This window comes from Xenopus laevis, chromosome 1L (genome assembly GCF_017654675.1).
Source record: "Xenopus laevis strain J_2021 chromosome 1L, Xenopus_laevis_v10.1, whole genome shotgun sequence".
Taxonomy (NCBI): Eukaryota; Metazoa; Chordata; class Amphibia; order Anura; family Pipidae; genus Xenopus; species Xenopus laevis.
Window position 1 is genome coordinate 179,845,678 of NC_054371.1, and position 14,801 is coordinate 179,860,478.

The 14,801-nt window shown below is 35.4% G+C and overlaps 1 protein-coding gene across 1 annotated transcript in view; it reads left to right on the forward strand.

Moving 5' to 3' along the window:
* LOC108717058 (serine/arginine repetitive matrix protein 4) overlaps nt 1–12,762 on the forward strand; it is a 74,940-nt gene extending 62,178 nt beyond the window's left edge. The window contains exons 9-13 of the mRNA XM_018263803.2: nt 6,889–7,202; nt 7,931–8,149; nt 8,609–8,719; nt 9,500–9,640; nt 10,264–12,762. Coding sequence (XP_018119292.2) covers nt 6,889–7,202; nt 7,931–8,149; nt 8,609–8,719; nt 9,500–9,640; nt 10,264–10,513 — 1,035 coding nt within the window. The 3' untranslated portion in view covers nt 10,514–12,762. The remainder of the gene's footprint in view (nt 1–6,888; nt 7,203–7,930; nt 8,150–8,608; nt 8,720–9,499; nt 9,641–10,263) is intronic.
* The last annotated feature ends 2,039 nt before the right edge of the window (nt 12,763–14,801 follow it).

A 14,801-nucleotide genomic window follows, 5' to 3' on the forward strand; every position in this document is an offset into this window, starting at 1 on the left:
GATATTATAAATTACCGAGGAGTTTCATGACCATACATTTTTATACAGGTCATGGAACTCCGAGGTAACTTCTAATATCCTCATTTTTTGCAACTGGGGGTACTTTATTTATTATAATACACAAGTTTCAGTGAGTCATGTGACAGAAATGACATCAAAACTCACCGTTTATAACTGATTACATCAGAACTCACCGTTTATAAGGATATAATTTACAAGATATTCATGGCTTTTGTGTATTATAAAACAATAATGTACCCCCTGTTGTAAAATATGAAGATCGAAGGTAAAGGAGGGCACTCCAGGCTATAAAAGTTTGCCCATATACTGTATATATTTGTACAAATTTGTATTTAAGGTGCTAAGATCAAGTAACCCCCCAATAATTACAGGATCCAAATCACATACAGTATAACATTTGAATATGGAATGATCTTGCACACTAATCAAGCACAAAACGGCAGGCAGTACTGCAATTAAAAAACCTTTATCAAAGATTTATATGTAACAAAAATTACAATATATATGTCATTACATAATGACAATGTTCATCAAAGCCATACAGATACAAACCACCCAGTAACAAACAGCATACAAGTATGAAAGCAGATGAGAGAATTACCTCTGTGTTTTGGCAAGAACACCTTTGTCAAGTTCCTTTGATGAACATTGTCATTATGTCATTGTAGTGTTTGTTACATATAAATCTTTGAAAAGTAATTTTTTGTAATTGCAGTACCACCTGCCTGTTTGTGCTTGATTAGTATGCAAGATCATTCTATGTTTATCTATTTAAAATATGAAGATATTAGAAGTCAACTCAGAGTTCCATGAACTTTGTAAAAGCACTTGGCCATTTGCCTTTTTTAGGTTACAGAACCCCTCAGTAAATTATACTATGCTTACACTTGACATAAGGGGGTACATTATTCTCTATAAATGTGTCGCTGTCTAATATCACTGTGTGGCAAGTATATTTCACTCTGTATTGGAAGCTTGTTTGTCCTATAAAGATTTATTTTCATAATTATAATTGGCCCAACATAATAGGATTTTTTGCCTTTAAAATCTTCTTGAGTCATTTAAGATATGTTTTACAGATCCTTCCGGCAGTATAGAGTTAAAAAGGGTCCTAGTTAGTTTCTGGGATACCCTGATTCCTATGAAAAGATTTTCTGGAATACTCATAACAATTTCTCTTTGAAAAATCGAGTGTTATAATACATGCTATAAGGATGCCTCACTGGGTATTTTGCACTTTTTGGAAATAGATTCATATTAAACCCAGCTTCCTTCCAGGCTTTGGTTAATTAATAAATGATCATCTATTAAAAGTGCAGCTATTTAAATAGATGACCACACTGCATTGTATAGATTTCCAGTTTATTTAGTTTTGAAAATTTCTTTCTTTTTTTTTTCTTCCTTTTTTTTTTGAAGCTGGGAACCCACAGGATATTATCATGGGCTGGTTTGTTCAGAGGAAATTCATCTGAACAGATGGCTCTTTAAAGGGGTTGTTCACCTTTGAGTTAATTTTTAGTATGATGTAGAGAGTGATATTCTGAGACAATTTGCAGTTGGTTTTCATTTTTTATTATTTGTGTTTTTTAAGTTATTTAGCTTTCTATTCAGCAGCTCTTCCATTTGCAGTTTCAGCAATCTGGTTGCTAGGGTCCAAATTACCTTAGCAACCATGCACTGATTTGCATAAGAGACTGGAATAGGAATAGGAGGGGACCTGAATAGAAAGGTGAGTAATAAAAAGTACCAATAACAAAAAATGTGTAGCTTTAGAGAGCATTTGTTTTTAGATGGGGTCAGTGACCCCCATTTGAAAGTTGGAAAGAGCCAGAAGAAATAATTAAAAAAAACGATAAAAAATAAATAATAAAAACCAACTGAAATGTCGCTTAGTATTCTATAACATACTAAAAGTTAACTTAAAGGTGAATCCCTTTAAAGTCTGATTCATTTCCAATTACCTATGGTTGGAGGACTAATTATTTCTCTTCTCTTTCAATTCAACAAAGCTTTCACAATCCCCCTACCTATAAACTGTACATTATTTTAAGAAAGATGTTGAATAACTGTCACCTTCATACTTTTTATAGTATTAATGGAATGTAACTTTGAATAATGATTAAATAAGCAAGATACCCTATTTTCCGAAACGTTATTATTGGCAGCATTTCAATTACATAAGCAGTTTTTCCAAACTATTATTAAATAATACCATATACAGTATATATATGGTTGCACCCTTTTTTGCAATGTGAGTTGCAGATTAGATAGCAAGCTGTCTAATGGTACAGTGTAGAGCTGGGGATTGGTATACCTATAAAGAGCATAAGAATGTATCCAATCCCATTCATGGAAATAAGCAAAATGGCACTAGGCAAATCAACATCACTTATGAGTTCATAGCTTGGCCCAGTGGCCCGGAATCCAAAGTTGTGACGGTGCATGACAAGAGCACAAATGTAATCTGGTTACCATGGAGCAATACTTTATCAATAACTTTTAAAGAAAGAGATCCAGTTCTGCTTGACTCACGTACTCCCATATGCAATAAAAGGCACTACGTTTTGCCCAGGTGCAGAAACCCATAGCAACCAATAAAATATTTGCTTTTAAACAAATGGCCTGTAAATGCCACCTGGTTATTGGTTGCTATAGATGATTAGACCCGTATCATGCTTTGCCCGTTTTGTTACATAACCCTATGCACAAGAGCAGCTGGTTGATGGCTTAAGGCCAAAGAGGACTGTTTGTACCTATCCCACTTCAGTTATCAGGGAGAGTGTATGTTTGTTTTATCTGACCTGTTATATGTAATGATGGAATTGTGTTACCTTTTTCTTACACCTTACCTACTAAAGGAGGATTTCCCGCTTGGTAAGTCGCTGATTCCTGACAGATGTTAGGGGTTTTCTTAGAGTGAGGCACCTAATAAATCTGGACTTACAGGGGAATTAAAAGCCTAATAGAGAATTTAAGTAAAGAAAAAAACTGAAAAATATCTGTATACTTTATATTACTCTTTTTGTTTTCTTTCTGTCCTTCCCTGACCCCCAGTTAATGGGGATTTGCTTTATCTCTTTAATTTTCTTTCCTCTGATTTACACTCTGCTTACCTCTTTTGTTCTTTGCAATGTTTTTGGCTTTATTTAATTTAAAATTGTCCATGGGTTGAGGAAATCAGGCCATAAAAATCTGACCTAAAGGCTTCGCAAGATTTTGCTTTATAAAGCCCTGTAGTCTTATCATCATTGCAAGCTGATATCTCGGTGCCCATTTTTTTATCAGACTCCAACAGTAGTAAGCACAATAACAGAAGGAGCTTGCAATGTTATTATAGCAGTTAAATATGATGTTGCTTTGTGAAATGCTTTCTAGATCAGGCCTTTTCCAACAACAGCAATCAAGCATTACAGGAGGACAAGACCTGGCATCTCCTGACAGCTGGAACTAATGGTGACAGTTGTAGTTTAACAGCAGTATAAGGGTGGCAGCTGGACATTCCTGTTCTACGTATTCTGAATACACACATAAATATGTATAGCATTCTGCTGAATAGCATATGTAGATATCTATGCATTAGTCTGTGTATATAGTTAGCTTGACGGATTTGTATGTTACAGTTGGAAACCATACTCTTCCCAAAGAAGTTCCATTTCTTGAACTATTTCAGTACTTTTGAGTATGGATAGTCTTGCAATGTCTCGGTTGATGTTTTTCCCACTACAATGGCAACAGTTTACTGTAACACAGGCTTTCATTGGATTTTTCCTTGATTTCTACATGCTAAAATGATGATATTTATTAAAGATGTTTTTACTGCCAATAGAAAGGTGTTTTTCATAGTCTGCTACCCAGCATGTAATTAGAGCGTTGGGCCAGAAGTGGGAAAGGCAGGTGGTACCTTCCTGAGGCAAAGATTGGCATAATGTTTGTATGTGTCAATTTCACACTGAGAAAGCACATTTCCCACCATTCTGTCTCTTTCACAGTCCATTTGTTTGCACATCAAGGGCAGCCATATCATTTAAAAATATAATATTTTCTATGTATATTTGTAGCCAGTTTGGCTACATCAGGACTAGTAATGGCTTAGTTATTGTGATATACTTATGTTTATTTACAGACAGCTCCCTTTAAAATGCTTGATGTGAAGGGGATCCTCTAGAGAAAGAATTTAGACATATGATGTATGTGACCCAAGTAAAAATATTAGTTGTTTCAATTATATAGTGGTAGCAGTGGCGTAACTAGTTGTTACTGGGCCCCATAGCAAATTCAATTTAGGGCCCGAAAATATTTATAAGTTGGCCTTTTTTACCAAGATATATTAAAATTGCTCATTAATTAGGGTCTCACTGGGCCCCCTACACTCCTGGGCCCCCCTGCAACCGCAGGGTCTGCTTCCTCTATAGTTACGCCCCTGAGTGGTAGTGAGCAAGAGAGCTCTCTTCTCCAAGGCCAATGGTTTTATTAGTGGAATTGGCTAAAATAATGAGATGATACCATGTCTTTTTATGTATCCCCCCTTTTGGGTTTTTTGTATGTTCACTCATAAGTATTTTGATTAAATGGATACAAACATTAGTGGCTGAGTATGAAACCATACACACTTAAACACTGTATCAATATTTGGGGTCACAGGCATTTGAGCTCATGTTGCAGTGCAATCATCAGCTGAACTCACAAATTATTTTATGGGTCAAAAAGGGCTTCATGCCATTCACTATGTATAGAATTCTTGGAAATACCAATGGACTATGGGCCGCAGGATCATGAACCATGAAATTTGGTGACTAATGTGCTACAGTATAAGCTACACACACATCATGAATGCATTGTTTTTAACCACATTGGCTGACCCTCGTTGTGTGGGCAACTAAATTTAATAAGTGTGACATACCATGTGATATATATCATATAACCCATTTAGGAATCCAGTTGTTTCCCCATAGATTCCATTAAAAATCCATCATTAAGAGCCAACATGTAAATTTCATTCCAGATTCTTATTAAAAGATTAATTCTTCTTCCAAAAAAATATTACATACCAAAATTATCTGCATCCCCTTGGGAAATCCTACCCCAGAAACTTTGCACCAAACAATGTAGCTATCCAAACAAAAACTAGGATTAAGTGATAATGTTTCAAATTGGCTAAATCCCACTTTCAATGCTTGTTGACTTGTAAACACTGTAGTTATGTAGTTAGAGGCTGCTACAAAAATGCAGTCAAGGTATTTGAAAATCAAATGCTGTTTGGTATTTTTCCTTGTCTGCAATATGAGGTGCTTAGACTGAACATGGGCCATTAAAAGATGACTTATCATACCGCACATTTAAAAATATCACCATCAGCATTGGCATATCATTATAGCTGATTCAAGTAATTTCTCAAGACTTATTAGTTGAACGTGTGATTAAAAATCAACACTGATTGCAAGAGGATATACAAGCCAATGTAAACAAAGCATAGTCTGTTGGGAAAATCAATGTTAGAAGTTCAGGATATAAATGGTAGAAATAGTAGCAGTATGTCAGATAGGGCACACCAGCATGTGAGCCACATACCACTCTGGTCATTTGTTTTTTTTGCTATGGTGAATAGTATTGTTATACTTTAGCATGTATTTTACTTCACATACCTGCTTTTTAAAGCACATAACCATAATAACACATTCATATATCTAAGATATTATCCATTAATAATTTTACATAAGTTTATATCACACAGTGAAGGCTCAGCATCTCACAAAACGTTTAAGTCAGTTGTGCTTTATAAGAATTATTAGAGTTGTTAAAGAAAGATATACTTCATACAGTATATACAGTATGTGGCCCAAGCAGGGTCCTATAGAGACATTACTCCATAAGAGACACAGAAGACCATCCATCTCATCCTGTTTAAAATCAGTTTTTATCATTTGAGAAGTGGATTTGTTGGTAGGCTTATTAACTTGAAGTGGCTAGAAAGTGTCACCGGCTGTGCTAAGACTTGCTGTTCAATGGAGAGGTAGCAGTAGGATGACCATAGAATATTTCTGTTCTTTCAGACATTATTATATGTTGGGTATGGCTCCCATACATATTGAATTAGTATGTATTCTATGTAATACAAACAAATGGAAAAATAAATGCAACCAAAATGTGTGTGACTGATGTTACTGCTATACTCAACAAGAAGTGAAATGTGTATGGAATACAGGATTATCTTATGGAGGACCATGAGCAGACACATTTGATACTGTTTTAATTATGTACGTTAAGATCCATGTATGGTTTTAATAGGTGTGTTGCTTAATTTAAAGCCAAGCCTAGGCTGTATACAATCACCTGTGTTAAAGTCAAAGAAAAACCTCAAAGTCAGGTCTGCACCAAAAATGTATTGCTTACTCTCTGTCCTATATGCTTAAGCCTCAAACTCCCTCAGAGCATAATTATTGTAGATTACCACAAACAGTTAAAACAGTACTTTTGTACAGTGTGTATTTCAGTTGCAATGCCAGTGCAATCAAAGTGAAAGGCCCGTTACATTTTAAGATACTGTGCACCTTTATTTTTTCTTTATTCACTGTTCCATTCTTTTTCTATGGGTGCATGTCAATACTGTGCATGGTAACTATCTCATTGCAGATATCTCATGTCTGCAGAAGCCCCTGCAGACTTTTTGTTTTGTTCTCCTTTGTTTTTCTTTTCACTGCCCGCTCCTTTCATTTTATTCCTTTATTTGGTTTATTTTAAGTTAATAAAAATATACAGTATTCATTGAATATTACATTATCTAATTCCTGGAAGCAAAGTGGTTATTAAGTTACGTTCTTAATTTGAGATTAGGGTTCAGCCTGTGTCATCGTTCTCTTGTTTTTTCAGATTTCCCAATCAGTTTCCGGCCTTTTGGTCACATCAGAGAAAGATGTTTGTCTAAAGGAGGGTGGAAACGAGTATGACTCAGGGAACGATACATGCTCTCCTCCTTCAATACAGATAAGCTCATCACAGTTGATGGTCAACCAAGATAAAGAAAGTCTTCTCCACCATGGGTTTCAGCATGCCTCCACCTCTGGAAAAACCCCAAATGGCCACAGCGACAATATCTCTGATTCAGGCAATTCATCTGCCAGTTGTTTCTCTTTCATGAAGGATACATCACTTCTCTTGAGAGACAGTCAGAAACAAAAAAAGAGGTGAAGACAATGCAATAACAAATACAACCAGTTAGGAAACCCCATATGACAAAACAAAAATTTCCATGGTAAAAATGATCTAGTGATATCAGATGACAATAAATACTGTACAGTTCATGTGGTGAGTGAGGGGGCGAGACAAGCTGTTACATTTAAAGTTAACTTCTTGGCAAGACAAACAGCTAAAACTGGATGCATTTTACAAAGTGATCTCTGTCTCCAAAATCACCATAAAAAAAAAAAACTACAAATTATATTGTAGCTCTCATGGAAAAAGTGTATAGGCCATTGTCATTTTTGGCCGACATTAAAGAAATGTCTCCAGAATTTTACCGTTAGTATATAAATACAGGTATAGGATCCCTTATCCGGAAACCCGATATCCAGAAAGCTCCGAATTATGGAATGGCTGTCTCCCATAGACTCCATTTTATCCAAATAATCCAAATTTTTAAAAATGATTTCCTTTTTCTCTGTAATAATAAAGCAGTAGCTTGTACTTGATCCCAACTAAGATATAAATCCTTATTGGAAGCAAAACCAGCCTATTGGGTTTATTTATTTATTTTATTTGAATTTCTAGTAGACTTAATGTATGAAGACCCAAATTACGGAAAGATCCGTTATCCGGAAAACCCCAGGTCCCGAGCATTCTGGATAACAGGTCCCATACCTGTATTATTAAAATGAATAAGTTAGACTTAATCATCTTTTTAATTACTCTACAGAATCCTCTCCTCTTGTCAGGGTTGCCTGGAGGAACAGAAAATATCAAATCTGCTGCCAGACAGAAGCTCCCCACAAAGTTGTCGATCTCGGAGCTCATCATACAGCACCAGAAGGTCTAAATCTCGCAGCCCTAGCCATTCAGTAAGCTCCTACTACTCACGCCATCGGTCTTCGTCAGGGAGAAAGTCAAGAAGCAGATCTAGCTCATCAGAAGCAAGGTAGCTTGGAAATAAGACTTCAAAAAATAAGAATTTTTAAGACAATACAAATTAATATGACAAAATTTCAACAAACAAATCATACATTCCTTTGATACTTACAATCCCCATACAGTTGCCAAAAATAAATTAATATATGACAATTAGTCAATATATATACCAACTCTTTGCATTTCATAAACCATTGCTGCAGGGTCCAATTGCAAAAAAGAAGCAATAAAATAAATATGTGCAGTGCTGCTCAGTACTTAGCCACCTGCTGTGTATGCAATTCTGCTAGTCACTCATCAAACTTTGATAGTAAGCCATTTCAGTTAGATAATTGCCAATGTATTGTACCTTGCTGTACTGCAGTACATAGGAAAATAAACTATAAATCTAATTCTCTGTACCATCTGCCTCGCGACACCATTAGACCTTTGTTGAACTCCTGTACAAAATCATTATTTCTTCTTCCAGGTCCTACTCAAGATCTCGCAGCTATTCTTCAGCTTCAGGCAGAAAAAGCAATGGAAGCAGAAGCTCACGGGCTCGAAGGAGTCCAAGCTACTCTCGCTACAGCTCAAGCAGGTATTAAAGTCATAACCAAATGAAACGCTCGCAATCATTGGTAAAAAAAAGCTATTTGCAATAAAAAGTGTATGCATCTTTTTTGTAAAACGTATGTTTATAATTTAATGGATAAAGAATAGACTGGCTAATTGTGAGTATATATAATAGCATTAGTTACTTACAATGGAGGTGAATGGATAATCCTAACCAAGCTGCATGAATATATATAGGTGGGAAAACAATCCTATTGAGTTTATGTAATGTTCAAATTATTTTAGCAGGTTTAATGTATGCTGATCAAAATTATATATAGTTGAAAACTGTACACTCAGGGTTCATATAATATGGAAAAGGAGAATTCTATTCAATGTTTCATAATACAAATCTCCTTTTTGCATTTTTTGCAAACCCTGAGTGACCAGTCTTTATCTGTTTGTCGCTTGGCATCAAGGTTGCAGACTTGGAGTGCATTTATAGATAATTAAAAAAAGACAAAGACAGAAGGTCCTCTGCACTAAACCCATTATCAATAGGACATTGCCATTTGTTGTGCATTAAGCTACTAAAAAATGCCCTTCCTCTAAAACAATGGATTGTTTGTCCTTATAGTGCAATGTATTCAAGTCGGCATCCTCTGGCCAGTCCTAAACTCACTTTCATCTGATTCATTAAGCATACTACTGCTATAGTAAACAATTTACACAGGGTCTAAGTTTTACCTGCAGCTTTTTTTGCTTTCAAGGTTAAAACTCACAATGCTCAATTTTAATGTAGAAAACCAATACTTTCTTTTACAAGGGACCGTGAGAAAAGCAGCAAGTATGGTTCTACTGAGAAGTCAAGTAAAGGAGTTCGCCGGAGGAGACGCAGCTCCTACACTCCTTTGAGAAAGCGTAGAAGAGATTCCCCAAGCCACCTGGAGGCTCGAAGGATCACCAGGTATGAATCACACTAAAAAGTCCCGCACGTGTCCAACAGAGATGAAATGGATTATTTGTATCTACTTTGATTTTATTGACATTATCAATTTCTATTTTCATTTTATAATAGTTAATCCCTATTAGAGATTAGAGAATATATATATATATATATATATATATATATATATCACACAAACATTTGTATGAAAAGTCTTCATTTGTTAACCAGTCACATTGCATATACATGGGTAGCTTTTTATGTATGTTACATATCTTTCTTTCTGTAGAGCTCAAAATTAAGAACTCCTAATTCATAAAAGCAGCACTACACATACACACTAAAAATAAAGAGTCCTTAAATAGCCCATGCAAGTTACGGCTTGGAATCTCAGCTATGGAAATCCATCACAAGCTGACTCATTGGTATAACAGAAAGCTACTGAGTGCTTACCAAGTTCTTTTAAGGGTCACCATTTCCCAAACCTTTTGAGCAGATTATTTGTTCCCCATACTTCACTGAAACTGCACATCACTCTAGTGTCATGTTTGCATCTGTGCTTCTACAAAGACTGCTTTGTTTGCTTTCTCTGTTGTTAATCTCTGGGCTGGGCTAATGCACCTATGTCATTTCTCTCCATACAGTGCTCGTAAACGGCCCATCCCATACTACCGGCCTAGCCCATCTTCTAGCAGTGGAAGCAGTACACCCTCTTGGTACAGAACCTGCAGCCGATCGAGGAGCCGCAGCTTTTTCAGCCATAGGAGCAGTAGAAGCCGAAGTCCTAGCAGTGGGAGGAGCAGAAGCAGGGACTGGAGCAGAAGCTCTCGAGAGCACAGCCGAAGTCGGAGTTGGAGCCGGAGCTCAGACTCTTGCAACAGCACTAGACGCTAGGTGTATCTGTGACTGCCACATGTCTACTAATAATTGAAAAAGTTTTAAAGCAGGTCTACTCCATGATTTCTAACAGATATCCAAGCCCCAACAATATATTTTGATTGGAGTCAAGCAAATAATTGGACTTTCCCTCTGCACAGTAAAAAAAGAGTTGGAGACTCAAACTTGGCCTTTACATTGCACTGAGGAAAAGGCTTGCAGGAAAGCTGTGCATGTCTGAGTATCCCTGTTCTGGAGTTTGATGCACCTACCTGTCCAGTTCATATGTATGTTGTGAATATTTAAATGATTCAATGAAATCCATACGGAATGGCATGAAAATTGTGCCTCCCACCTCAGATTTTTAGATACCAGAAAAGCTCTTTATTTTCCTCAGTAATTTGCAGGTTTCCATTGTGGTACTCATAGCTTATGATGAAGCAGTATTTTAAAGTAAAGCTGTCACCTGACATTTGGAATTTGGGTGTTATATAAAATCTCCTGAGCCAGAAGAATCAATAGCGTCCTTGAAGAGGTTAAGAATAATTCCATTTCCAAGCATATCTCACTTGGATGCAGCTAGAAATATGTTCTCCTATTTTTCTGGAACTTCTTAATAACTGGGTGTATTGACAGCCCAACAGCTGGTTGGTTCAACATCTGAGCTAAGCCCACTGTTTCAAAGATAGTAATTACTCTTCTGACTGTGCTAAATCATTGAGATGGGATCTGAACAATACAATGCAGACGTACAGTGTTATGACACTCTCTTCATTTGCTTCATTCTGCCCAAGAACCATTAGCAAGTAAACAGAAGACAATTTATAAAGGGAACTGAAATGAGTTGCAATAGGCAAACAGATGGTTGTGCTGTTATTTATCTACATATTTATTTTGTTATTTATTATTTTAATACTTAATTTATTAAGTGGCACAGACATATTGTGTGATGTTCTAGTACATATTTCGTTTATTTCTTGATAGGAAACAATAATGAAACACTACTGATTTCCAAAGTAACAAATATACTGTAGATCCTGGAAAATAAGGAAATGGCAGTATGTGCGCTTTAGCTTGATTTTATTTAATTTTTAAACATTTTTATACTAAAAAAAAAATGCCCATGTGTCACTACACAGAAAACGAGTAAATGGAATACAAACTACTAAGGTGATTGTGGCTTGGCCACTGTCTTGTGTGCGTGGCTTGCTTGGCATATAAAACAAATGCAAACTTTTTCCTGCTTACATGTAAATTAAAGCCATTTTGAAATTCGCTACTTACTGCAACTTGCATTTGAACCGCATTTTTGGGAGACTTCAAAACATCCATACTTTGTTATTCAAGTTTAATGAAAGATACATATAAAGTACACACGAAAGAGGCACAACGCTGCCCGTACTCCTGAACTTGAAGGCTGAGCAGTACTGTAAAGTGTGGTGGAGGGTAACATTATACATATGTCAAGCACCCCACAACTCATGGTGGGACATCACCAAGTATTGGGCTGTAACTTAACAGGCACAAAGCTGGTGGATGTTGAAGCAGCTCAGAAGGCCTATACCCTAATACCTTTTTGTACCTGTTCCCTACGGAATAACACAGAGCAAAGTGAATGGGCTACATACTGTAATATTAAAGCTAGTGTTGTCTCTCTTACCTAATTACTCATGATCCTAAATGATTAAATAGCTACTGATATATAAACTATTAAAAATGAATGATATCTTATATAACCTCAAACGACTGGTTGGTGTTACCTAAAGAGCCCAAATTCTAAATTAGTAATTATATGCAAAAATAATAAATAATTATAATAATAATAATAATAAAAATGATCACAATATTGTTCACATGCATTATGCTAAACCTTGTCATGCATATTCCCTGAGAATAACAATCCTATATAAAGTTTTAAAACTGGAACTTGGATAGTTCTGACATATGATGATAAAAATTCTTATTATTCTACCGAATCAAAGATTCCAGTGCCAGTTCATCTTTAACAATTTCTTGCCGATTCCAGAAAATTCTTGATGTGTTGCCTTCTATACTCTTCTATACTATATATCATTCATGCCACTTAGTGGGGACTATTCTCACTTTAAATTTACATATACAAGTTTGGAATGTGTTTTTCAGGATGCTCGGGACTTGGGGTTTTCCAAATAAGGGGTCTTTCTGTAATTTGGATCCTCATGCCTTCAGTCTACTAGAAAATCATGTTAATATTAATAAAAACCCAATAGACTGGTTTAGCTTCCAATAAGAATTAATTATATCTTAGTTGGGATCAAGTACAAGGTACTGTTTTATTATTACAAAGAAAACAGAAATCATTTAAAAAATATTATTATTATTTGGATAAAATGTCTATGGGTGACGGCCTTCCTGTAATGCAGAGCTTGCTGGATAACGGATCCCGTACCAGTAGACTTTTTAGAAGATTTTGTTTGTGAAATGAATTTCTTGTCATAAATGTAAAGTAACAAAATCTTCTGTGGTATTCCACGCTGCACCTACATCTCATTTTCTGTGTACTGACTGTGTGTTCTTGTTGTTAAAACTGAACAACATATTAGGGTGTTTCCTGGCTGCTACAAAGACTGTTTTTGTGGTTTATTTTAATTCACTTGTCTCTTATTTAAATTATTTTTATTTATAACAATTTATATTGTAAGTGTTGTTGTATGTTTTGTTGTATATTTTGAGGAAAACAAAATTTTTGATTAAAGGTCAGCAATATGAATATGAGTCTGAAACAGAAGCCAATAAATTGCACAGTATGAGGATATCTATTCTTGGATGTTTGTTAGGAAAGTTGCATAGGCCAGCAATTTTAGAAATCCATTAGGGATACTGACAACCAATTTAGGAATTAAACCATGTAATTATTAATAATGCAAATCTTAGATTTTGGATAAAGCCCAGGGTTTAAATAGTAACATTTGCATTCACCAGTTTATCTGCATTAGGTTATTACTTTGATGCCATATTGTACATCAAATTAAAAAAAGCAATTTTCACACAAATATGATACTTCAATGAATATTTTCCTAGACATTTAGTTTTGCTTGCCTTTTGTAGTAAAGACTAAACTGTATCAAGACATTTTTAAATTATTGAGTTTTTATATATGTGCAACCCATTTTATGTCGTTTTTGACTTTCTTGCACTGTCATTCTTCTATGCAGATGGACCCAGATTTCTCTGGTCATTTGGCAAATGCTTACATCATATCATATCAGGAGGTTTGTTACAGCAATTTTTGGGAACAAATGTTTTGGGAACTATTTGTCAAATAATATTCTTGCCACAGACTCTGCTTAGAAGCAATTCCCAATAACTAGGGAAACAGAAGCCAAAGGGGCTTCTACTGCTACTTTTTCAGCAGTGAATAATTCAGCATCTGGCTTTGATCTGCATTGTACAGAGCAGTAAAAGTTGCTGTGAGTTACTGCTCTTAAGTTTTGAACATACCTGTATAAGGGATGCTCCTTATCCAGGATTCAGTTTGGGAATCTGAACTGAATCTGAACCATTGTCAAGTGATGTGACTTTAAATCACTGGGCAACTGAATGCAACAGTTTTATTTTTATTTATGTTATGTATCTCAATTAAAAATCTTTTTTGGAGGATTCCATATTCGGGCCAAAACCAAAAAAGTATGGAGTTATTTCTCAAGTAATTAGCAGATCTCTAATTATCCGTGTGACTGTGGATCTTCTGCAGATATTGCTCAGTTAAATCTTTGCACCTAATGGTAAACAATTCCATGTGTTTTTGTGTAAATATACCTGAGAGTAAAAAACATGCATTACTTGTCATTACTTGATGTGAGGAGTACAGAAACTAGGAGAAAGGTCAAATATAGAAGATTTTATACAAATCAATTAATGACCACATAGAAACACTGCAACAGCCATCCATTTGCATTATATATCTTAGTTGGTTCCTGTTCAGTTGAGAGAACTGGTTCAACTTTCAATGACAAATAGTCAACAGGCATTGTTAAATGTAGACAATAAACTATAAAGCTTTTTTTTTTTTAATCATTTTTATGATGATCAAAGCAACTGTTCTCCAGAGCACTTGATAGATTCTTGTTTCAACTGCTTAGAGAAAGCTGCATTCCATCTTCTCTGTTCTGGTGATGAATGTTTTACTATTTAAGATGTTAATGTTTGTTCGTGATGAATTTCTGGACCAATATCATTTTTTGCTATGCATTGTAAATAAGATAAGAGATGAAAGAGCATATTTGATATTTATTTCATGTATTTATTGAGTTGTGTTTAAAGCATT